The 24,193-nt window shown below is 43.5% G+C and overlaps 1 protein-coding gene across 4 annotated transcripts in view; it reads right to left on the bottom strand.

Annotated features, from left to right (window-relative positions):
* The window catches only part of BICRAL (BICRA like chromatin remodeling complex associated protein), a 77,183-nt gene that overhangs the window by 13,538 nt on the left and 39,452 nt on the right, over positions 1-24,193 (bottom strand). For 2 of the 4 annotated variants that reach the window (XM_047860912.1, XM_047860916.1), the window contains exons 1-5: positions 23,977-24,103; positions 23,079-23,124; positions 21,353-21,401; positions 21,196-21,264; positions 16,940-18,619 (exon numbers count right to left, since the gene is read on the bottom strand). In XM_047860912.1, coding sequence (XP_047716868.1) covers positions 16,940-18,619; positions 21,196-21,264; positions 21,353-21,401; positions 23,079-23,119 — 1,839 coding nt within the window. In that variant the 5' untranslated portion in view covers positions 23,120-23,124; positions 23,977-24,103. Of the gene's footprint in view, positions 1-16,939; positions 18,620-21,195; positions 21,265-21,352; positions 21,402-23,078; positions 23,125-23,976; positions 24,104-24,193 lie in introns of those variants that run through there. The other 2 variants (XM_047860913.1, XM_047860915.1) reach the window with 1 other exon arrangement.

Raw genomic sequence — 24,193 nt, 5'->3', positions numbered from 1 at the left:
TAGAGTACGTGCCACCCCTGCCACCGGTATGGCTCCCGTTCGCATCATGTCAACATCAGGTGTAACTGGGAAATGTAAATTCAACTGAATATTAGCCTGAGGAAAATATTATTCGGAAAATTAATCTGATGTTTTAAATGGGTGAGTGCTTCTTTTCTATAAATGAGGACATGAACTGGATGAAGTTTAGGGACTGACAAGTTCCTTTTAGCTCTAAAAAGATCTGTTATCTCTATGATCCATTTAAAGGAAGGTGATAAAGGGCTTTTAAATTACTCTCGATTTTTAACCTTCTGTGTCATTACTGCTTCATAGTGCAATAAGTTTTCAGAGTTTTTTCTTCAGTTTTATACTTTCTATTCTATCAGTGGATTGAGAATTTAGTGCAGTCATCCCCACGGGGGACTTAAACTATGACCTTGGCCTGATTAAAATGTTCCCACCAACCGTTCGTGTGTGGGCACTCACACAGTCTTTAGCAATGCCTGACCATTGGCCAAGTAAGTTCATGCTGATATTTCTATTCTAAGCGATCAATTATCTATTTGGTTCTCTCTTCTAATATAAAAATGGAGAGGGATTTCTTTTTAGAGCTATACATCCTTTTTGTGTCCTTAATGTTTATTTATTTATTTTTGGGAGACAGAGAGAGAGAGCGGGAGGGAGGGAGGGAGGGAAGGAGGGGCAGAGAGGGAGAGAGAGAGAGAGAGAGAGACAGAGAGAGAGAGAATCCCAAGCAGGCTCTGCACTGTCAGCGCAGAGCCCGACGCAGGGCTTGAACTCATGAACACTGAGATCATGACCTGAGCTGAAGTCAGATGCTTAACTGACTGAGCCACCCAGGTGCCCTGAGAGGGATGTGACATCACCCCAGAAGGAAGAGGTCACCACAAAGTTGGAAACGGTCACCTTGCTCATCCTTCCGTTAGCAGGGAAGATCAGACCTACACCATTCTACGCAGACAGCTAATACATTTTTAGTAACAAAACCCGGAGGGGAAATTTTCCAGTGTTCACAGCATTTCACCTAGAACATAACTCTGCTCTCCTAGTGTTGGTAGCTGTCCACACGGAGGACACTGGGGTTGCGGGGAGGTCTGGGGAAAACGGTGAGCACCCTCTCAGATATTTCCAGGGGATGAACACTAAGGGCCACCTTGAATAAAAAACAAACAGATAAAAGTTGGGAAAATGTGGCTTCACAGGGCAAGGCTATATACTACGTGGAACTCTGAACTAACCAGACTACCAAGAATAGATGGACCAGAGTGAATATGTTCCTGTGACCGCAGTCCTTACGGTAGTGCTGTTAATACACAGTTTTGGAATTTTTCCCAATGTGCCTAGTTCGCACGAAACAGAAGAATGTCAGTCATCCTTACTGTTTTAGAGTATACAACTTTTTTTTTTTTTTTAATAAAAATGGCATTACCCAGCCTGATCTTCCACCTTACTTATCAGACATGACCTAAAATGATTCACAGTTACTAAACAGATGAACAAAACAAAATTCCTACAGCAGCACCTGGGCGGCTCAGTGGGTTAAACATCTGACACTCGACTTCCGCTCAGGTCCTGATCTCATGGTTCGTGAGATCGAGCCCTGCGTCGGGCTCTGCACTGGCAGCTTGGAGCCTGCTTGGGATTCTCTCTTTCTGCCCCTCCTCTGCTCATGTGCTTTCTCTCAAAATAAATAAATACACATTAAAAAATAAACAAACAACCCCCCTGCATACATAAGCAATAAAACTATACAGCAAAGCAAGAAAGAGATCACCAGGAAAGTCAGGAGAAGGGCTGTGGTTCGGAAGGCATATAGAGGGGGCTGGTTTCTGGGGCTACTTGGCAATATTCTATTTCTTGAGTGGTTACGTGGATGGGAATTTGCTTTTGAATTCTTTGTTAACTGTTCGATCATGTCTTCCACATTTTTTTCTAAATGTGTGCTCTTTCACAACACAGAAGAGTGAAAGAGAAAAAAAACCCAGAACAACCTCATGTCCAAGCCTGAAAATGTAAGTACTGTTGTGTCTAAAAACAAGGAAACTGGGGCGCCTGGGTGGCTCAGTCGGTTAAGCGTCCGACTTCGGCTCAGGTCATGATCTCGCGGTCCGTGAGTTCGAGCCCCGCATCGGGCTCTGTGCTGACAGCTCAGAGCCTGGAGCCTGTTTCAGATTCTGTGTCTCCCTCTCTCTGACCCTCCCCTGTTCATGCTCTGTCTCTCTCTGTCTCAAAAATAAATAAACGTTAAAAAAAAAAATTAAAAAAAAAACAAAAACAAGGAAACTGTCTGAAGGGGACCCTCTCGTTTGAGCACATGTTGGAGTGTTTTGTAGTCCCCTTGCCCACCTGTGTGGGTGCCAAGTATTGGCATCAAGGCGTTTTCATCTTACCCCTGCCTGTGTCCTCAAGTACGCCTTCCCTCGGGAGGAGGACGGTCACTCCAGTTGTCCCACTGTGGGGTAATTGCACAGGTTGGGCTGGGGCGGGTAGGGCCAGGGTGGTGTTAGAGTCAGAATGCATGGGGGGAGCCTGGCCTGGACCCTGCAGTGGCATAACCTCAGTCCAGCTGGTCTGTATGTTCGGAAAGCTCCGTGCCTTAGGGACCACTCTGTCTCCAGAAGTTCGCCGCTCGCTCCCAGTCTACATATTTTCAGGGCCGGACTGTGGTCTGTCTGGGTCACTGCTGTATTCCCGGCACCAGAACGGGGCCGGCACCACAGTGAGCGCACAGCAAACAGTTACTCAGTAAACTGTGTGAATGAATTCCACTGCAGTGTATGTCACGGGGGTCCGTCCCTCCTCCCAGCCCACCCCCAACCCCTCAGGATCCATCACCTCTCTCCTGTTCCCCAAAACTTCAGGTTGCCCACAACTGACCATCTTTTCCAGAAGTGAAATTTACCACCTGTCCGGTTTCCTGAACTCTTAGAGAAGCCTTGCTCTTTAAATACATTTTCTTGACAAACAGACTGTTTAAGGATACTTTGTTGAGAACTTGGCTCTAAGAAATCTGCTAACATCAGTATACATTTTAATGCTTTAGATCCTATGGATTATCTTTGATATCATGTAAACATACAGAAGAACCCCAACAAATCAAAATATTTGATATGTCAACCTCCCCTTCTGGGGTGTACTTTGAAAGAAACCAATTACAACCTAGCAAGACAATATTCACCTAACAACAGGCATTTACTGAATGAGGGAGACCACTGGGGGGCTCTGTCCAGCCACACTCCCCTCTGGGAATTGTCCTATTGCCACAGAAACGGGTTGGAGCCAGAAAGGTTGGAGAAGACACAAAGGTGTGTTACCTGCCAGAGGCATTGAGGGTTAAACTTTAGGGAAGGAAGGAGCACTTTTTCTTCCATCTAAAAGTGCCAAGCTTGGGGCCCCTGGGTGGCTTAGTTGGTTGAGAGCCCAACTCTTTTGATTTGGGCTCAGGTCATGATTCCAGGGTTGTGGGATTGAGCCCCATGTCGATCCCATGCTCAGCACGGAGCCTGCTTAAGATTCTTTCTCTCTTCCTCTGCCCCTCCCCTGCTCTTTCTGTAATAAAAATTTTAAAAATAAAAGTGCCAATCCTGCCAATGGAGCAGTTTATCCACCCAGAGGGGTACCTTTTTCTATTTTGGCTCAGAGGGGCACTTTTTCTTAATTTGAACAAAGGTCCTGTATACAGCAGTAGAGGCCCTGTATGGTCACTTCGTGTCACCCATGGCCCTGCTCCTCTGGCTATGGCTTACTGAGCCACAGTGGGTCATTAAGCTTCTGCTGGGAATTTTGAGCGGTGGTGGGGAATGGATACCCAAAGGCAGTGGCTCTCAAATGCAGGTTTATAGACTAGCTGCATCAAGATCACCTGGGGAGCTTCTGAAATACCAAGTTTCTGGGTTCTATCCACAAGATTCAGAAATCCAATGTGGGGTTAAGAATTTAAAATTCTTCTCTGTCTCAAAAATAAATAAACGTTAAAAAAAAAAGGGGGGCGCCTGGGTGGCTCAGTCGGTTAAGCGTCTGACTTCGGCTCAGGTCACGATCTCACAGTTCGTGAGTTCGAGCCCCACGTCGGGCTCTGTGCTGACAGCTCAGAGCCTGGAGCCTGTTTCAGATTCTGTGTCTCCCTCTCTCTGTCCCTCCCCCGTTCATGCTCTGTCTCTCTCTGTCTCAAAAATAAATAAACATTAAAAAAAAAAAAAAGAATTTAAAATTCTTTTATTTATTTATTTATTTATTTATTTAATGTTTATTCATTTTTGAGAGAGAGAGACACAGAGGATGAGTGGGGAGGGGCAGAAGGAGAGAGAGAGGGAGACACAGAAGCTGAAGCAGGCTCCAGGCTCCGAGCTGTCAGCACAGAGCCCGACGCGGGGCTTGAACTCACAAACTGTGAGATCATGACCTGAGCCAAAGCCGGATGCTCAAGTGACTGAGCCACCCAGGCGCCCCAGGAATTTAAAATTCCAAAAGGCTCTCCACTTGATTCTCATGCACTGCTAAGTTTTGGAAACCACTGCATTTGCATAGGAAGCCGGCCTGAGGTGGCCATTTTGGTGGAGAAGAGTGAGAGAGAACAATGAAGGACAGATAAAAGGCCACGCTATCTTGAACAGGCTGAGGGAACAGCAGAAAGCCTGATTTCTGACCTTATAAGGAGCTACACTGGACTTCCTGAACGTTCTCCTTTTTTGCTAAATGTGTTAGGGCGAGTTTGTTTTTTAGAAAAAATTTTAATGTTTTTAATGAGAGAGAGAGAGAGAGAGAGAGAGACAGTGCTTGAGCAGGGGAGGGGTAGAGAGAGGTGGGGAGACACAGAATCCGAAGCAGGCTCCAAGCTGTCAGCACAGAGCCCGACGCGGGGCTCGAACCCACAAACCGTGAGATCATGACCTGAGCCGAAGTCGGACGCTCAACCGAATGAGCCACCCAGGCGTACGGTGAGTTTCTGAGAGTTGCAACCCAAAGTACCTCGACGAAGGCACCTGGGCGTCGGCTGTGTACAGGGCACCATGGCCAACCATAGAGAAGGCGGCCGAAGGGCACCAACACGGTCTCTGACCTCTGGGAAGTTCACCATCCAGAACTAACCCAGGCCTACCCCAACACGGCTCATCAGCATACTGTAATTATGGCCTCTATCCTCACCTGGGCCCTCACGCCTGTGTGGTCCTTTCTTTCTCCCAGCCAGCACCTTTGCTCATTTTCCACTGAACGCTATTTCACTGTCTTCAAACCCGTAAGCCAGGTGCAAATGCGTTCAACTCTACCACCACAGCCGCACCCTTCCCTGCACCCCCACTCGACCTTTCCTTGCTTCTGTTGTTACAATGACACAGGCATCCCTCCTCTTTTCTACAAAGAATCCCACCAGTGCCCTGGAATTCATGTCCATCTCCTTCCCATCCAGCTTTGAGAAAAAAAGCTCAAGCCTTCCCCGTATCCTAAAAAACGAATTCCCTCGGCCCTACATCCTGTAGCTATCAGTTACCTTCATTTTTCTGAATGTTGTGTGTGCTCATGACCACACCTTCCAGTCTCTCCCTGGTCTACTTCAATCTTTCTGGCTTCCACACCTGACACTCCATGGAAACAAGTCTTACCAAGGTCAGCAGCTGCCTCCTCATTGCTAAAGCTGTCAGAAACATCCCAATCCTTACCTCCACTGGCTTCTCAGTGATGCTTCACTCTGTGGACCTCTGTCCTCCTGCCTGTAACATTCTCTTTTCTTAGCGTCCAGAATGCTGGACCCTATTGGTTCCTCCTCTCTGGAACCTTCTGAGTCTCATCTGTGGACTCTTCTTTCTCCTAATCTCCTAAGTAGCAAGGTGCCATGGGGTTCTCTTCTGGCCACTTTTTCTTTATTCACACACTCACCCTGATCCATTTCATCCATTTCTACCACTTCAGTTACAATGGATATGGTGGTCAGTCTCATTTGCGTCCACATTTTGGTCCTGTGCTTTGGTATAGATAGCTGTTTATCATACACTTTGGTTGTCCTACAGGTTTTCAGGCTTGGCAAACATACCCTACACTGAACTCATAATTTCCCTTCAAACCACAACTCCTTCTCATGTTCTCTATCTCAGTGAACCTGGTGTCACTGTCCAGAGTGTCATTCTTATCTCTCTGCTATAGCCAGTCAATCAGAAGGTCTAACCTAATTGTCTTCAAACCACTCCATTCCCACAATCTCTAGTGCCACCAGGCTAGTGTAGGTCTTCAGTCTTTCATGCTTAGATTATGACACCAGCTCCTTAACATGCAGATCAAGGTCCTGTATGATTTGGTCCTTGCTCACCTTTCCTGCCTAAATCTGCTGTATCTCATCTGAACTTGCTTTGCTGTCTCCTCAGTATCACGATCTCTTCTCTCCCTAGGCTTTTGCACTGCTGTTTCCACTGCTGGAACATTCTTCACTCAGGCCCTGGCTACCTGGGTAACTCTTCCTTCCCTTAGTAGGTCTCCGTCAGAAGTCACTATCTCAAGGAAACCTTCCCCAACCATCCCATCTGGGTTAGAGGTGTCTTTCTTGAGCCTGGAGCTCTGGATTACTTGTTTTGTTTTGTTTTGTTTTTTTTAATTTTTAATTTTTTTTTTTTTTTTTTTTTTTTTAATGAAAGACAGAGACAGAGCATAAGCAGGGGAGGAGCAGAGAGAGAGGGAGACACAGAATCCAAAGCAGGCTCCAGGCTCTGGGCTGTCAGCACAGAGCCAACGTGGGGCTTGAACTCATAAACAGTGAGATCATGGCCTGAACTGAAGTTGGACACTCAACCAACTGAGCCACCCAGGCAGTCTGGTAGACTGGTAATCTGGTATATTACTTCTACCGGAGTGTCTAAAACAGTGCTCTGTGGCTGTCAGCTTATCTGTCTGCCTCCTGCTCTGCAACTGACTGGTGTAGCCCTGGGAGGTTCTAAAATACTGTTGAAGGCAGGAATGAAGGAAGGAAGGGAGAAAGGAAGGAAGGAAACATTTAACACAGTAAGTGATTATGCACCCATTGAGCAGTATGAACGAAAAGTGCAGAGAAGAGATCTGGGGACACTGGAAAAAGGCTTCACTCTTTTAGGGGCTTTGGGTGGGGGCCTGAAGGACAGGACACATTTCTACCTGTTAGGAAAGCGTGTGTAATGAATGCCCATGTCAGTAAAGACATGGGGCTCACAATGAGTCTGTCTGGCCAGTCAGGGAGGTGGAGAGGAGGGGTCAGCCTCACTAAAATGGAGGGTTTTCGACTAGAGAAGCTTAACTAATGGCCAGGGGGTTGTATTTTCTCCTGTGGCGATCGGGAGTCTCAGGTCACCAAGCAAATGTTTTAGGAAGATTACTGTGGTGGAAATCTGCTTTTAGGAAGAGGCAGAAGGCAATCAATCACCCAGATAATTGCTACATTTGTCCACGTATTAGGGTCAGATTGGGCCTTGGAAATCATCTAAACTCAGTGGTTCTCCACCCTGGTTGCTCTTCAGAATCACTTGCGGAGCTTTTGAAAAATGCTGATGCTTAGAGTCCTTTCTCCAGACCGTTTAAACCAGAATTTATGGAGGAGAGGCCCGGGCATCCATATTTTTAAAAAGCTCCCCAGGTGATTTGATTGCATAGCTAGGGTTCCTCATTTTAGAGAAGAGAAAATTAGGGCTCAGAGAGTTTAAGATGCAAACTTAGTTCACAAAACCCATCCCTGGCAGAGAAGGACCTACAAGCAAGCTCTGACTGCTAATCCAACTCTTGTTTTCCCCATTACATTGCAGTCCCTCTTAAAGTCTAGTTCAGGGCAAGGATGCAGAAAAGGAGAGAAACAGAAAAGAGTACAGTATAGCCAGCTAGCAGGTACAGTCTGCTTCGCTAAGCAATTTGGTCATGCTCTGAACCTCTATCTCCTAGACTGTGAAGTGGAAACAGTATCTACTTGTCGCCCCAAAGTAAGGATTAGCAGTAATATGGATAGCCCCTGGCATGTACCAGTTGTCAACAATATGATCGTTATTTTTGTTACTATTGGAAAGAATAGATGTGACACTTTCAAAGACCAATCTGTAGGATTTAGTCATTAAAAGTATAGAAGGAGAGGAAAAAAACCACCTAGATTTTGAAGTCTGGGTGTCTGAAAATCCAGTGGTTTCACAGTAAGGTTGTCAGGCTGAGCTGGAGGGAAAGGAAAGCAGGGAGGGGCAGGGAGGGATGGGGGGGTGCTGGGTGGTCACTATGGCAACCAACACCTGCAAGCATGGTGGGTGCTGCCCTGGAAGAATTTACAAGCTACTAAATCTGCTAGTGATCTGCGGAGATTTGGACTTAAATTAACATGTTTACTTGTGTTTGGCAGGTTAAACTGTTGTAAACTGCCTCCTTTAATCACTGACTTTTTTTTTTTAATTTTTTTAATGTTTATTTATTTTTGAGACAGAGAGAGACAGAACATGAACGGGGGAGGGTCAGAGAGAGAGGGAGACACAGAATCGGAAGCAGGCTCCAGGCTCCGAGCCATCAGCCAAGAGCCCGACGCGGGGCTCGGACTCATGGACCGCGAGATCGTGACCTGAGCTGAAGTCGGACGCTCAACCGACTGAGCCACCCAGGCGCCCGGAATCACTGACTTTTGAATATTAATCTGTTTACAAGAAAGTTTAAATCCTGTAAATTATTCTCTGCATTCAGGGATTTCAGTTGACAGGACTCTTTGGAGAAATGGCTGATTCTAGGTCTGAGGTAATAGGTTTAGGTAATAGGAAGACATGCCCACAGCGTCTTGGGCCACGAAATTCTCAAAGTAGATGTGGCCGTGTCAAAAGTATAGAAGCCGTCTTTAGCAGGCCTCCACTGACCACATTTAGGACATTTTAGGCATCAAAAAGAAAAACAATGAAAGCAACAGAATGCAACATTAACTACAAAAAGAATGCATGATCTTTTAGAGACAGGCACTAAACTACCACAGATGAACTTCTATGTCTGGATTAGCCTCACAATGATGTTGGGCAGGGGGTGGGGGAATTTAGCTGGGGATGGATGAACAAGCACAGCCATGAGTTGGTAAGCACTGAAGCTAATTGTGCACAGGGGCTCATTGCACTATTTTGTTTACTTTTGTTCATGTTTAAAACCCCCCATAATAAAATGTTTAAAAATGAAAGCAACTCCCCCCGCCCCAGACAAACTGAGTTCATAGTGTTATTCAGAAAAAGAGAGAGAGAGAGAGAGAGAGAGAGAGAGAGAGAGAGAGAAGGAAAGAAAAAGCTCTTTCTGGAAAAGTCCCAGCCAGTAATTATAGATAGGAGAATACCATTAGAAAATCCCCATTTTGCAACCACCGATGTAATTAATATTCCGGTGAGGCTCAGAGTCTCAAATCACTGGATGAGAGACTGGGAAAGAGGATAGTCACAAGGTCCCAAAGCACCATCCTGGAGATCATTTCTGCTTTACAAAGGGAAAAAATGTACCTTTGAATACCTGGAGGAGAAAAAACCTAGCAGAAGCCACCTGAGCCAAGTGATCACACCAATAATAGGACAGCTCAACATTCTGTGTCTTGCCGAAACTGTTTAGCCTGACTCTGATCGTGAAGTCACAATCAGAGACCGCCACACTGAGGTCCCTCTACAAGACAAATGATCTGGGTTGCTGTGGACTAGAGATGTGACAACAGATGATGTCAGTGCTCTCTGGATTCTGGAATGAAACACTGTTGTAAAGGAAATTATTGGGTCAACTGGAAAAAATCTGATACAACTGCAGTGTATTAATGTTAACTTTTTTGGTTGTGATATTGTGGCTGCGTTGAAGGCGGCCCTTTGTTCTTATTAAATAGCTGGTGAAGTATTCAGGGGTAAGGGGTCATGACATTTGAAACTTATTTCAAGATGGTTCAGAGACAAAAGTGTGTGTGTGTCTGTGTGTGTGTCTGTGTGTGTGTATGTGGGTGGTTGTGGGTGTGTGTGTGAGTGTGTATGTAGAGACAGAGAAACACAAGACACACACAGGTGAAGCAAATGTTGCAAAATACAAACAACAGATGAATCTAGGTGAATGGGTTCACTGTATTCTTCCAAGTTTTCTGTGGGTTTGGGAAGTTTTCACAATACAAAAGGTGGGGTGGGGACTTAAGTTCACCCTACAAGAAACTGGTTACATTGGTTGCCTGCAGGGAACTGGATGGCTGGGGGACAGAAGGAGGGAAATTTTCACTACAGTATATACCTTTCTGTACTTTTTGGATTTTAAACCAAATACATGTATTTTCTATGCCAAAACCAAATAAACTTTATATTTAGAAACTTACTCCTCTGTAGAGTTAACTCTTACAGGATCAAAACTTGCTGAATTAAATTTCCCTAAATAGACAAACATCGAAGGTCCCTGGGAATGGTGTTGTTATTGTTGTCGCTGTTTTTAATATTTATTTATTTAAGTAATTTCTACACCCAACGTGGGGCTCGAACTGACGACCCTGAGATCGAGAGTTGCATGCTCTTCTGACTGAGTCAGCCAGGCGCCCCGGTGTTTTGGTTTATTACAACATTCTATAAAGTAATTTATACAGAAAATTTACACGGAAGTTGTAAAGTAAAAAAGAGAGTCACTGTTAAGTGTTCCTGGATGTTCTGGGGGTTTAAAATTGAGATAACACCTCAACATTACTTTTCTAACTATGCGGTCTCCAAGGCTGTGTCCTCCTTACTCCAATACGCCTGATGCAACTGACCTAGTTCCCAATACTTTTTGGCATTAAAGGTCACAAAAAATTACTCTGGAGCTGCCAGTGGAGGCTTCTTGTTACCTCTGGATAACTGAAACTTTTGGGACTCAGACAGACTTTTTTTTTTCCTTATCAAGGCATTATTTGTTACACAGGGGTTAAAGAGAGATCATGCCGTAGCTGATTACATATCATTAATAACAGCAAACATAAAACAGATCAACACATACTGATATGAAAACGATCCTCAAGTTATGGAATTAAGTGAAAACACCCATGGCGTGTTGCAGAGTTAAGCAGACGTCTGCAGTTATTTGTGCCCGTCCGTATGCGTAGAGGCTCTCTCAGGGACAATACAGAGAAAGAACCTAGACGCGGTGGCAGGCTTTCGGAGAGAAACTTGGGAACTGGCAGGAAGACTTACTTTTCACTCTCAACTCTCTTGGAACTGTTTTTAAGTTTTTACCAGTTGCACATTTTACTTATTTTTTTTTTAAACATTTATTCATTTTTGAGAGACAGAGAGAGACAGAGCATGAGTGGGGGAGGGGCAGAGAGAGAGGGAGACAGAATCTGAAGCAGGCTCCAGGCTCCGAGCTGTCAGCACAGAGTCTGATGTGGGGCTCAAACTCATGAACTGTGTGTGAGGTCATGACCTGAGCCGAAGTCGGGTGCTTAACCAACTGAGCCACCCAGATGCCCTGTACATTTTACTTATTTTTAAAAATGCATAAATGTTTTGATAAATGCTGTCCAGATAGCATGTCTCCTGTGTGGGGCAAGTTTTTAAAACTAGAAGAAAGTGAGAATAATCTATAAATCTACTATCCAGAGAACTGCTGTTAATGTTATATTGTATTTCTTTCTAATGAAATTTCTGGGTGTTTTATAAGCAAGAGTGTTTTCTGTTTTCTAATTCAACATATTGTCTCTCCCCATCATTTTTCTAAGAGTGAAAACAAATTATTTATTCAATCTTATACATCTATTTAAAAAATTTTTTTTAAGTAAGCTCTACACCCAATGTGGGGCTTTAACTAATGACCCTGAGATCAAGTTTCGTATGCTCTACTGACTGAGCTAGCCAGGCGCCCCTCTTTATTATACATTTAAATGCACGTTTTAAATATTTCAAATTTAAATGTACACTTAAAATATTATTTTGTAAGTCTTTCCCCAAATCTTTAAGTTAGTTTTTGAAAATATTTTATTTTATTTTTTTAAAGATTTTCTTTTTTGGGGGGCGCCTGGGTGGCTCAGTCGGTTAAGCATTCGACTTTGGCTCCGGTCAAGATCTGATGGTCCATGGGTTCAAGCTCCGCATCGGGCTCTGGGCTGACAGCTCAGAGCCTGGAGCCTGTTTCAAAATCTGTGTGCCTCCTCCTTTCTGTTCCTCCCCCACTCACGCTCTGTCTCTCTCTCTCAAAAATAAATAAACATTAAAAAAAAATTAAAAAAAGACTTTTTCTTTTTTTTAAAGTAATCTCTACACCCAATATGGGGCTCAAATCTACAACCCTGAGATCAAGAGTCACAAACTCCACCGACGAAGCCAGGCAGGTTCCCCTCGGAAACATTTTAAATAGCTGCATAGTTTTCATCACAGCCAATCATTCTTCTATTATTAGACATTTTTTATTTTATTTTTATTTATTTTTGAGAGAGGGACAGCACGAGCAGGGGAGGGGCAGAGGTGGGGGGATAGAGGATCCAAAGCTGACTCTATGCTGACTGCAGGAAGCTTGATGTGGGGCTCGAACTCACGGACCCTGAGATCATGACCTGAGCCGAAGTCGGACACTTAACTGACTGAGCCACCCAGGTGGCCCTAGACATTTGGATTCTTAGAAAACTTTTTAGCAACCAAAGTATAGAAGAGTATCTACAGCATGCTATACTTGAATAAGAAGGGAAGGGTGGCGGGCACCTGGGTGGCTCAGTTGGTTGAGTGTCTGACTTTGGCTCAGGTCATGATCTCCCAGTTGGTGAGTTTGAGCCCCACATCGGGCTTGCTGCTGTCGGTGTAGAGCCTGCTTTGGATTCTCTGTCTCCCTCTCTCTGCCCCTGCCTTGTGTGCACTCTCTCTCTCTCAAAAATAAATAAAAACATCCAAAAAAAGGAAGGGAAATTAGACATAACACATTACATATATCAGCTCATTTGTGTAAAAATAAATGTAGGATAAATAACTAGAAACGAATGAGATCAGTGAATACAGAGGGGGCCGAGAACTGGCAGGAGAGGATGGAGGGGTGGGAGAAGGGTGGAGTGAGGTGCTCAAGGTATACTTTCTGCAGAGCCCTGACTTTTGGGGCCATGCTAATGGGTCACACTTTCAAAAGAAATGAAATAGATATAATCAATAAGGGTGGTGGGGAAAGACTCCTACAATTAATAAGCAGGCCTATATTTCAAATGAATAGCATAACTACACCAAGGGAGGAGGGAAAAGCACTAACCCAAGTAATTTTAGAACACAGTCTTTTGACCATATGCCTTTAGGCTAAAGACAGACCTGTAGACTGATGCTGAAGTCTCATTAGTAGGTTTGTTTTTTCATGGTGGTATGGGGTAGCAATTCTGAAACCATTTTCTGTGTACTCTAGCATTGAGCAAATAGATATACCTATATCTATATATCTGTATCTATATACCTATATCGATATATCTGTATCTATATATCTATATCGATCTATCTATCTATATATCTATACCTACGTATCTATATCTATATCTGTATCTATATCTATATCTATATCTATATCTATATCTATATATCTGTATAGATATATGTATACCTATATATACCTATAGATCTATATAGATATATTGTGGAGTTGCCTTTCTCACTGTTAGAAAAGAGGAAACATGGAAGATGTTTGGAAATGGAAAAGAAAGAGAATTGAATAATGAACCCAGTGGTCCTGGATTAGAATAGGAAGTATCAATAGGAGCTCATTGCTTTTAATACAGATTGATATATAAATAGCTACAGATGTTGGGGGTGTGTAAATATATATAAGTCCCAGGTCAGTAGCAATGAACGTGTAGTGCTCAGGTCATAGTTTCTAAATACTGCTCTCCACTAGAAGGAATGAGGCTCCTTAAATAAATGATTGGTTCCAGGGCAGAGTCAGGAAAATAAAAGATAAACACGGAACATCTTGTTTTGCCAGAAATTAAAGAAAGTGCTCAAGGCACAATGGAAATGTGTCAGAAGGACCGGCAGCCAATTTGGAGGGGTGCCCAGTGGCCATCAAAGTAACTTGAGCATCAAGATAAGTGACTACAACAATTTATAACCCCCTGAGTAAAATAAGAACCTCTGAGTCCATACTGATATAAACAAACATGTAAGTAAAAGAGGAAAAGGAAATGCTTTCTTAGAGAAGAATGCCAACAATTAATGTAGAACATATGATGGAATCAGAAAATCTCTATTTAGTGGCCATCACAGCAATAGCAGATTCCATAATAACGGATTTGGTCAGGAATTATCAATGGAAACTTAACGTATGTGCAAGTTTGATGAGTGACTGGATACCGGCATGGTGTCAAAGTATCTCCTAGAAGAAACTTATTAAGAAGCATCGGACACCATGTTAAGCAAGCGTTCAAAGTTTACACCACCGGGAATGGGACAAATCCACATGATGACGATGTATCATTTCTGCGGCAGTCCTATCAAAAATGTATGACCTGGATCTAATCATGAGGAAACGGCAGAGAAATGTGAATTGAGGGACATTCTACATAAAAATTGGTTTGTACTCTTCAAAAATATCAGGGTCATGAAGGACCAAAAAAGATGGAGGAAATGTTCCAGATTTAAAGACATGATGACACAATTAGACAGTGACCCGGGACCATAAAAACAAAACAATATAAGTTTTCCCCCTTTCGCCATAATGGGCATTCTTGGGAAAATCAACTAAATCTGGATAAGGTCTGTAGATTAGGTAAAAATGCTGTACTAATGCTAATTTCCTGGTTTTGATAACTGTAGTACCTATGGTTATGTGGGAAAATGTTTCCATTTTTTTCTTTTTTCTAAAATATTTATTTATTTTTGAGAGAGAGTGTGTGAGTGGGGGAGGAGCAGAGAGTGAGGCAGACACAGAATCTGAAGCAGGCTCCAGGCTCTGAGCTGTCAGCATAAAGCCCGACGCAGGGCTCAAACTCACCAACTGTAAGATCATGACCTGAGCTGAAGTCGGACGCTTAACCGACTGAGCCACCCGGGCGTCCCAAATGTTTCCGTTTTTAGACTGAAGTCCAAAGTATTTAGGGCTAAAGAGGCATCGTGCCTACAATTTACTCTCAAAATTGTGTGTGTGTGTGTGTGTGTGTGTGTGTGTGTGTGTATGGGGGGGGACAAGGGGAGAGAGAGAGGAGGATAAAACAAATGTAAAAAGTTAACATTTGGGGAATCTTGGTGAAGGGTATATGATAATTCTTTATACTCTTCTTGCAACTTTGACTTTTCTAGAAGTCTGACATTATTTCAAAACACACCCACGCACAACCTCTGACACTGAAAGTAATACACTGAATGTCCCTGATCATAAATAATCTTTGTTTCCCTAGGAATCTTAGTGGAATGACTAAGTCAAAGGTATACAGTTTCAAAACTATCGATGTACCCAGCACGGAGAGGTTTTTGAGTACATCTAAATATGGAGGAGGGGCGCCTGGGTGGCTCAGTCGGTTAAGCGTCCGACGTCGGCTCAGGTCTGATCTCACTGTTCGTGAGTTTGAGCCCCACATCGGACACTGTGTTGATAGCTTGGAGTGTGGAGCCTGCTTCGGATTCTGTGTTTCCCTCTCTCTCTGACCCTCTCCTGCTCATGCTCTGTGTCTCCCTCTCTCTCAAACATAAATAAACATTAATAAATAAATAAATAAACATGGAGGAGCAAGGCAGTGGAAATGGAGGACGAAACAGGGTCGACCACAGAGGTGAAGGCGGGGTGTGGAGCTGGAACTACGGACAGTGTTCAGGATGAGTGTGAATTAGAAGCTAGAGGAGGAATTCAAGGATCCACAGATAGGGGTTCAGGACCAAAGCTGATGACATTTGAGACGATTTTTAGAAAAATAATCCTTCTGTGGGTTTACCAACTGCCCATGGTAATTTTGGATCCCTCCCTCTGTATACATCCCTCCCGTGCAGGGCAGTTACCCACTGATGAATCATACTGAGTCCCTGAGCCTTTCTGACTGACACCCAAGAAGCAGTCACAACGTCTCCACCCAGTCCATAGTTACATGACCTAGCGGCTTACTATATGATGTAAGTAAATAATCTACCATAAGCTTTCATTTTAAATGCCTGTCATACGTTTCATCAAGTATATGTATTAATTGGCTCTCATCGAGTATTTGCTATTTGCTGTTAGGGACTACGTTAAGTGCTTTGTGTGGATTATCTCATTTAATCCCCCCAATAACCCCATGGGAATATATGTCCATTTAGCTGATGAAGAAAAGTAAGTCTAGAGAGGTAAGTTAAAGTAAGACTTGCTCTATGTCATAAAGCTTAGATTCAAATCCATAAGACTGACTCTAGAGCCCCACTCCAAACCACAATGCTATGATGGATGAAAAATATTAATTAAGGGGGTGTCTGGGTGGCTCAGTCAGTTGAGTGTTCAACTCTTGATTTCGGCTCAGGTCATGATCCCAGGGTCGTGAGATCGAGCCCTGCATCGGGCTCCTTGCTGAGTGTGGAGCCTGCTTAAGATTCTCTCTCTCCCTCTGTGCCTCCCCTCCCCCCTGCTCGCACACACACTCTCTCTCTCTCTCTCTCTAAACTAAAAAAATAAAATAAACAGTAAAAAACAAATCTTTTTAATTAGGAAGAAAAAAAAGGCAATCAATCACAAGTTGAAAACTGTTAATGAAAAAAAGAATTGTTAGTGAGGGGCGCCTGGGTGGCTCAGTCGGTTAAGCTCAGCTCAGGTCATGATCTCACGCACAGTTTGCGAGTTCGAGCCTCACATCGGGTCCCTCGCTGATAGCGTGAAGCCTGCTTGGGATTCTGTCTCTCCTTCTCATTGCCCCTCTCCTGCTCTCTCTCTCTCAAAATAAATAAATAAACTTAAGAAAAAAAAAAGAGAGTTGTTAATGAATAAATTGGGAGTTTAGGATGAAAATTATATTCTGTGAAATACACATTCCATTTTCCTTTTCTGGAATCATCCCAACATTTGTGCGATAAAGCAAATGTACCTGACAGAAGAACTGCTGCTGGGTTCCCGCTCCAGGGGTGTTACTGAAGGTGCTGGTAGATTTGGAAGAAGAAACTGGAAGACGATGAGACGCACTGACCGGTACTGGAGTCCTGTTTGGCTGGGTCAGCTGATCTCCCGTGAAGTTTGATCCTGATGCACCCGACTGAACCGCAGACCCAAGACTAGGATGGGCAGTGCTGGATGAGCTGACGACAGGGAACCGACTAGGTCCTGACATGTTGGTCACCGAGGGCATGGTGGTGAAGCCAGGTCTCCCTTGGGACACGCTGCTCTGCCCAGGTGACAGGTGTAATACGGTTGGTGACGCTTGCTGCAAGGGCATCTGTCCACCAACAATCTGAGGAGAGGCATGATTGACAATCACTGGGCTTCCAGAGGCGGCAAACGTTTGCCCAGACACCAACTGGACGGCGGCATTCTGGTTGTTCAGCATCTGTCCAGAATATGCTTGGTTGGTCCTGAGCATGTTGGAAGAGTTTCTGTTCAACATGACATGCTCTGAGGCCACTTGGCCGGAGATGAGCTGAGAAGGTTGAGTCTGAAGCAGTTGCCCATTTATGGTCTGGACATGATGTACCGAGTTGGAACTGACAGAAAGGCTTGTGGGTATGAGGAACTGACTTTGGGGTGTGTGAGGCTGGCCCATGGGAGAATGAATAACGATACTACCCCCAGCGCTGCTCACTGCCTGTGAGGTGACTGGTTTCCTTGTGTTCTGTTGGTTTACGATGTTCACAGACATGTGCGGACCAACTACGGAGCCCTGGGGTGAGCTGGCGGAGGCAAAGGAGATCCCTTGTTGAACGTGGTGCTGCTGTATTCCCAAATTGTTCACATTGTATGTATTCTGCTGACCCATCTGGATAGGCTTTGGCTGGATATTGATCGGGACTTTATTTGAATTTGGTGCAAGACCCCTCTGTATGATGATGTTATGCACAGGTAGAGACGTCTGAAAATTTGTGCTGTTAAATGGAACGGTAACAGGCTGTGCTACGGGACTGGAACTGGAGCTCCCAAACAAGGAGTTGCCATTGGGAGTCTGTCTGTGAACCAGGAGTCCTCCGCTCACATTTGATGGGGCTTGCTGCCCGCTGCCCTTCAATATGATTTGAGATCCGTCTAGGTTATTAATAGTCATCATGGAGGGTTGATTACCAAATGAGCCAATTAGCTGTATCTGACCCGAACCGCTAATCTGACCGCTATTAGACAGATGCTGGCTGGGCACACTGATCCCCACGTGTTGCATAAAGCCATGTTGCACCCCCACCGTATTGCTTGCAAATGATGCTCCAACAGGCACGTGAGTCACCCCTATAGGCTGCAGCGTCTGACCTGAGTAATTCGAAACATTAGAAGCCTGAGTAAACGATGCTGATGAAGAAGGATGAAGCTGGGCTTGTGCAAACTGTTGGCTTGAACCTATACTGGCGTCCAAATATGCCTCTTCTGCCAAGGTCTGTTCAGTGATATTGGCCTCCTGCAGGGATTTCTGAAGAATGTCGAAAGGTTGGTCCTCACTGAGATCGGGAAGAGGAGAAGACTCAAGTTCATCTTCAAGAAACTGAAGGCTACTTGAAAGTGGCAGTCCATCACTGGGCCCTTCTCCAAGCTGGTTGCTTACGGCTTTGAGGGATGACTTAGGATCAGCATTCTAAAAAACATACACAAGTATGTTACCTGGCATATCCAACCTTTGAAAGAAGCTCTTAAAACAACACAACACAAACCTCACTTTTGAATAGAATAAAGCCTAACAGGCACAGCTCTTCAAAGTGCTCAGCTTATTCTGATACTGAATTTTCTTCGTGATGATGTTTAACATTATTTCTGTAAGCGTACACATTCAGCGCTCTGGTAAATTAGTTCATAGAAAATAGATACATAACAGGATCACACTGAGGACTACCTGGAGTTTAGCTCCATTTTTTCAGATACTCACAAAGGCTTTATTTTTCAGGACTGCTCCCAGTACAGGGCTTGAGTGAGACTCGGCCCAGGGTGTGTAAGCATCCAAGAAATAGCCATGTCTAGTCCTTTGCACGATAGGAATCTAAGTGAATTTGGGGAGTTCTGGGTACTGTTCTGTTAGAGGTCCAGAAGGTATCCCAGATTCAGCCCTGTCATTCCGGGCTTCTCAGAACATGTCTAGTTCTATCCCTACCACCCCAGGCAAGACCAGTCCAGACGAAAACAAGCTTCCCACACAAGTGAGCGGTCATTCGATTTCTTAGAAGGAATCCGCTTATTACGCCACTTTCAAAACGATTTCAGTGTCCTATTCAAAAGTAAAAGTCCATCAACATTTTAGTCATCAAGCACCACTTGTGTGTTAGTTTCTATCCTTAAGGAATCCTTAGGAATGGGCATTCCAACTAGAGACAACACAGGCATATGAAGAGAAACGAACGTGATAAATAAGATATACTCCACTGTCTACCAGTTTTTCTTGGGACATGTCAAAATTTATAAAAGAAAAGATACGGAATCCACAGGTAGGGATAACACAAATGTACTTCACACTACTGAACTTAAAAATGGTTAAGTGGTAAATTTCATAAGTATTTTAATGCCACTGAACATTTAAAAAAAAGATGAAGAAAAAAAATTAAAAACAGGTCAATGCAACCTTGCAAAAGTGTAGAGATTCTCATAGATGATGGGAAGAACTAGGTAGAAAACCAAAGACTAGATCATTTGACCCTCAACCCTCAACAGTTGAAGCAGGACCAATGCGGTAGGACTTGAGGAGTCCTCCGCAAGGAAATGGGGAAAGCAAACGAAAGCAAGGAGATGTTTTTTTTTGCGGAACAATATCTAGACAACAATGGATATCTCCTGAATGGTCATACACAGTTTAAGGTTTTTACAATGTACAAATTAACAGGCCATAAGTTTAAACGGCCATCCTTGAAAAATATTTCTGCTGAAAAAAAAAATTTCTACCTCATCTCCCATGATGTAATAGAAATTCCCAATAAATACATACTGGCAGCCTGAAAAGTCAGAAGTCATACTCACACGGAAGGGGGAGAGTTGGTAAATAAAAATCATTCACGTCAAGGGACAGGCTAAATATCTACCTTATGTGCTTAATGGCACCACATAAAATTATTACTCGTTCAGAATGAATTTCAAAAGTGCTACTGATTCACAAGCCTTACAGGAGATCAGTGTTGTAACTTCAAAGCCACCTGTAGCATGTGGACGTGTCATACATCCTATGATCTGACACAACTCACACACACTCAAATACGTGAAAGAACTCTGCACTCCCAGGGCTTTCTGAATACCGTTCCATGTCATAGATGAAGGAAATAAAGGCCCTGATGATAACTTAATCTTTATTGAGCACTGTACCAAGTAATTTCCCTGGACTAGTCAATTAATGTTAACCAACCTAGGAAGTGGTTCTGTTATTCTCCTGGTTTCATAAATAAGGAAACTCAACTCTATAGAGATTTAGTGACATATCCAAGGTGACAGGGCTAGGAGGTGGCAGAGTGAGGATTCACACTTGGGGCAGTCTGACTCTGGGCTACCATCCATGATGGAAGAAGGCACTTGATTAAGATAGGCTTGAATGTAGTCATCTGGACATAGTCTGTAGGCAGGACTTCCCTATCCCCCAGGTCAGGTTTCTTGTCTGGACACTCCTAGAGCTTGAGAATATGGAATACAGAATTGGTGATCTGAGGAAGAATCCTAGCTCTCCAACTCCTGGCTGTATAATTTTGAGCAAGTACTAACCTCTCTGTGCTTTAGTTTCCTCATCCATAAAATAGAGATCATAATAGAACCTACTTCTTGGAGTTATCACGTGGATTAATGAGGTTAATCATGCTAAACGGTTGGTGCCAAGAACATACTAAATGCTCAGTAATTTTCAGTCATTAATTTTTTTTCTCGTTTTAAGATGAAAATGTTTGGTAAGTAACGACAATGAAGAGTAATTTCTTTAAAGCTATGTAACAAGTCCCTAAACATCCTAATATGGCTTTCTTAGGTTATAAGTCAGGAAAATGGCAAAGTAAATCTCATATAGTTTATCTTAATTGACTAAGTTAAAAGGAGACAATGTCAACACCATTCAGTAGATTTCCTTCCATGCCAATTATAAGAGACAAGGTAATAACTCCCATCAGGATCCAAAGGCGATTGAAGCCTCCGGACACAAGGCAGCAAAGAGGGGGAAACACTTGACCACTGAATTCAGCTTCCAATACTCACACTGGAGTTGGCGAAAATTGAATTTGAATTGGCTGCAGAATATCCTGTGCTAGTTGAGTCATCATTGCTCTGCAAAGGTACAAATTCAATAAGGTGATTACTTTAACTGTAAAGAAGGAACAAAATTTATATCTGTGATGTTCTAAGTATTACTTACAGATTTATTACTAGGTCCGTGTAGAAAATAGTTCAATGCTTGTGGGTCTCTGGAAAACAACAACAAGGAAAGGAAATCAGCAAATAAATACATAACCTGTATTTAGGATTCATTCTCACGAGGGTCAAAAGAAAATGACATAGCCTGAGTAAAATTCTCTCCCTGTTTTTAAACGATTTTATTAGTTTTTTTGTTTTGTGGGTTTTTTTTTTTTAGTTTACTTATTTATTTATTTGGAGAGAGAGAGAGAGAGAGAGAGAGAGAGAGAGAATCCCAAGCAGGCTCCATGCTATCAACACAGAGCCTGATGTGGGGCTCAATCTCATGAACCACGAGATCACGGCCTGAGCCAAAATCAAGGAGTTGGATGCTTAACTGACTGAACCACCAAGGCGCCCCTATTAGTTTTTTGGTTTTATTATTGATTTTCCTGATGTTGTTCCATTTCCTATTATCACTTATTTCTGTCTCTGGGATTTGTTAGAAAGTAAATTTAATAAAGGATAACCTAAGTATGAACCCTATCATATCCAAATATCTTTGTTAATCTATGTTGATTATTTATTTATTTATTTATTTATTTATTTAAATGTTTATTTATTTTTGAGAGAGAGAGAGATAGAGAGAGCATGCACGTGAGAGCCAGGGAGGGGCAGAGAGAGACAGAGATCTGAAGTGGGATCCGTGCAGACAGCAGAGAGCCTAATGCAAGGCTTGAATTTGCAACCTGTGAGATCATAACCTGAGCTGAAGTCGGATGCTTAACCAACTGAGCCACCCAGGTGCCCCTTGATTTTTATTTTAAAAACCCACCCAGCTTTTTTATTTTTTTTAATATGAAATTTATTGTCAAATTGGTTTCCATACAACTCCCAGTGCTCATCCCAACAGGTGCCCTCCTCAATGCCCATCACCGACTTTCCCCTCCCTCCCACCCCCCATCAACCCTCAGTTTATTCTCAGGTTTTTAAATTTTTTTTTTTTTTTTTTACATTTATTTATTTCTGAGAGACAGAGAGAGACAGAGCACAAGTAGGGGAGGGGCAGAGAGAGAGGGAGACACAGAATCTGAAGCAGGCTTCAGGCTCTGAGCCATCAGCACAGAGCCCAACACAGGGCTCGAACTCACGAACCGTGAAATCATGACCTGAGCTGAAGTCAGAGGCTCAACCCTGAGCCACCCAGGCGCCCCTATTCTCAGTTTTTAAGAGTCTCTTATGGTTTGCCTCCCTCCCTCTCTAACTTTTTTTTCCCCTTCCTCTCCCCCATGGTCTTCTGTTAAGTTTCTCAGGATCCACATAAGAGTGAAAACATATGGTATCTGTCTTTCTCTGTATGACTTATTTCACTTAGCATAACACTCGCCAGTTCCATCCACGTTGCTACAAAAGGCCATATTTCATTCTTCCTCATTGCCAAGTAGTATTCCATTGTATATATAAACCACAACTTCTTTATCCATTCATCAGTTGATGGACATTTAGGCTCTTTCCATAATTTGGCTCTTGTTGAAAGTGCTGCTATAAACATTGGGGTATAAGTTTAAATTTTAGGTAATGTCTACTCCCAACGTAGACCCTGAGATCAAGAGTCACACGCTCCACTGACTGAGGCAGCCAGGTGCCTCCAAAACCCACCCAGTTTTAATATGCTAGCTTAGTAGGTTGTTTTAGTACGGCAAACCTTACACATCTGATTCACCCTGGTTCTGGAATGAGCATCTTACCCAATAAGATCAAGGAGACACGAGTCGTCGTCATCATCCATGACAACTACACAAAAGGAATAAGAGAACGCTGGTTAGAAAGCAGATTAAAGCCAGTCGCGCCAACGCAACACAAAAATACACTCTGTACTTTCCTAAATAACTGTGTAATTCATGGAAGCTTTTTCTTTAACTGCTTGTTTTTAATGGGAGTTTTTTTTTTAATTTTGTGGTTATTCAAGAGACTAAATATTCAATTTAAGTTGTTTTTATTGAACACAAATCCTTAACTTACAAGTCATAAAGGAATCTAGACAAATCAAAGATAGTTGGCGGCAATCCTTCCCACACAGATTCCCCAAAGGGACCGTAAACCAGGAACAGGAACTTCCTCAAAACATATCGTGCAAAAGGGGAGAAAATAGTATTTGTTTTAGAGAAAAATCTCATGCATCCAAGAGGTGTTTGAGTTTTATGACCGAGTGTTTCCAAACACGGTGAGCAATGTGGATTTCTTGCCATAGTTTGGGTCTCTTTACAGAAACAGAAAAGCCAGTTCTCCCTACTTTTCCGAGACAGAGGAGACACCATAGCTCCAGGCTGGACTGCTACAGGCTTTGGCTTTGGCTTTGCCCGGGAGGTCCCAGGTTCCTCCCCCAGGAGCAGCAGCAGCACCGCCAACCCTTCAATTCCAAACAATCTACATCCCATCACTGGAATCTTTAAAGTGGAAAATCTCAACCCTCAATTCACCCCCGGCTCCCAGCCCCCAGCAAGCTCCCTCTCTCCCCAGCCACCGCCAGCATCAAGCTCAGCCAGCGCGGTGACTGTGCTCCGGGCTGAAATGGTAACAACCGGACAAATTCCAAGAGCAGTTCTCCCCCTTTCTCGTCCCTCCCCCGAGATCCGGTAAACTTACACTAGTGATCCGACACCTGGCAACACTGCTTCGCACCCATTTCGAGCCATGCGTGGAATAATTTACATCACGGAATGCCGGGGCCAAGAGTTCTGGAGCAGTTGGAAAGGGCAGTTGTGAACGGCAGTTGGACGGAGGAATGAAATCCTGAAGAGATGCCCAGAAGAGGGACACGCCCGAAGAAGGCAGAAGGGATCATTTCTACTCAGTGTTTTTT

This window comes from Prionailurus viverrinus, chromosome B2 (assembly GCF_022837055.1).
Source record: "Prionailurus viverrinus isolate Anna chromosome B2, UM_Priviv_1.0, whole genome shotgun sequence".
Taxonomy (NCBI): domain Eukaryota; kingdom Metazoa; phylum Chordata; class Mammalia; order Carnivora; family Felidae; genus Prionailurus; species Prionailurus viverrinus.
This window is presented reverse-complemented; position numbering and strand designations above follow the sequence as displayed.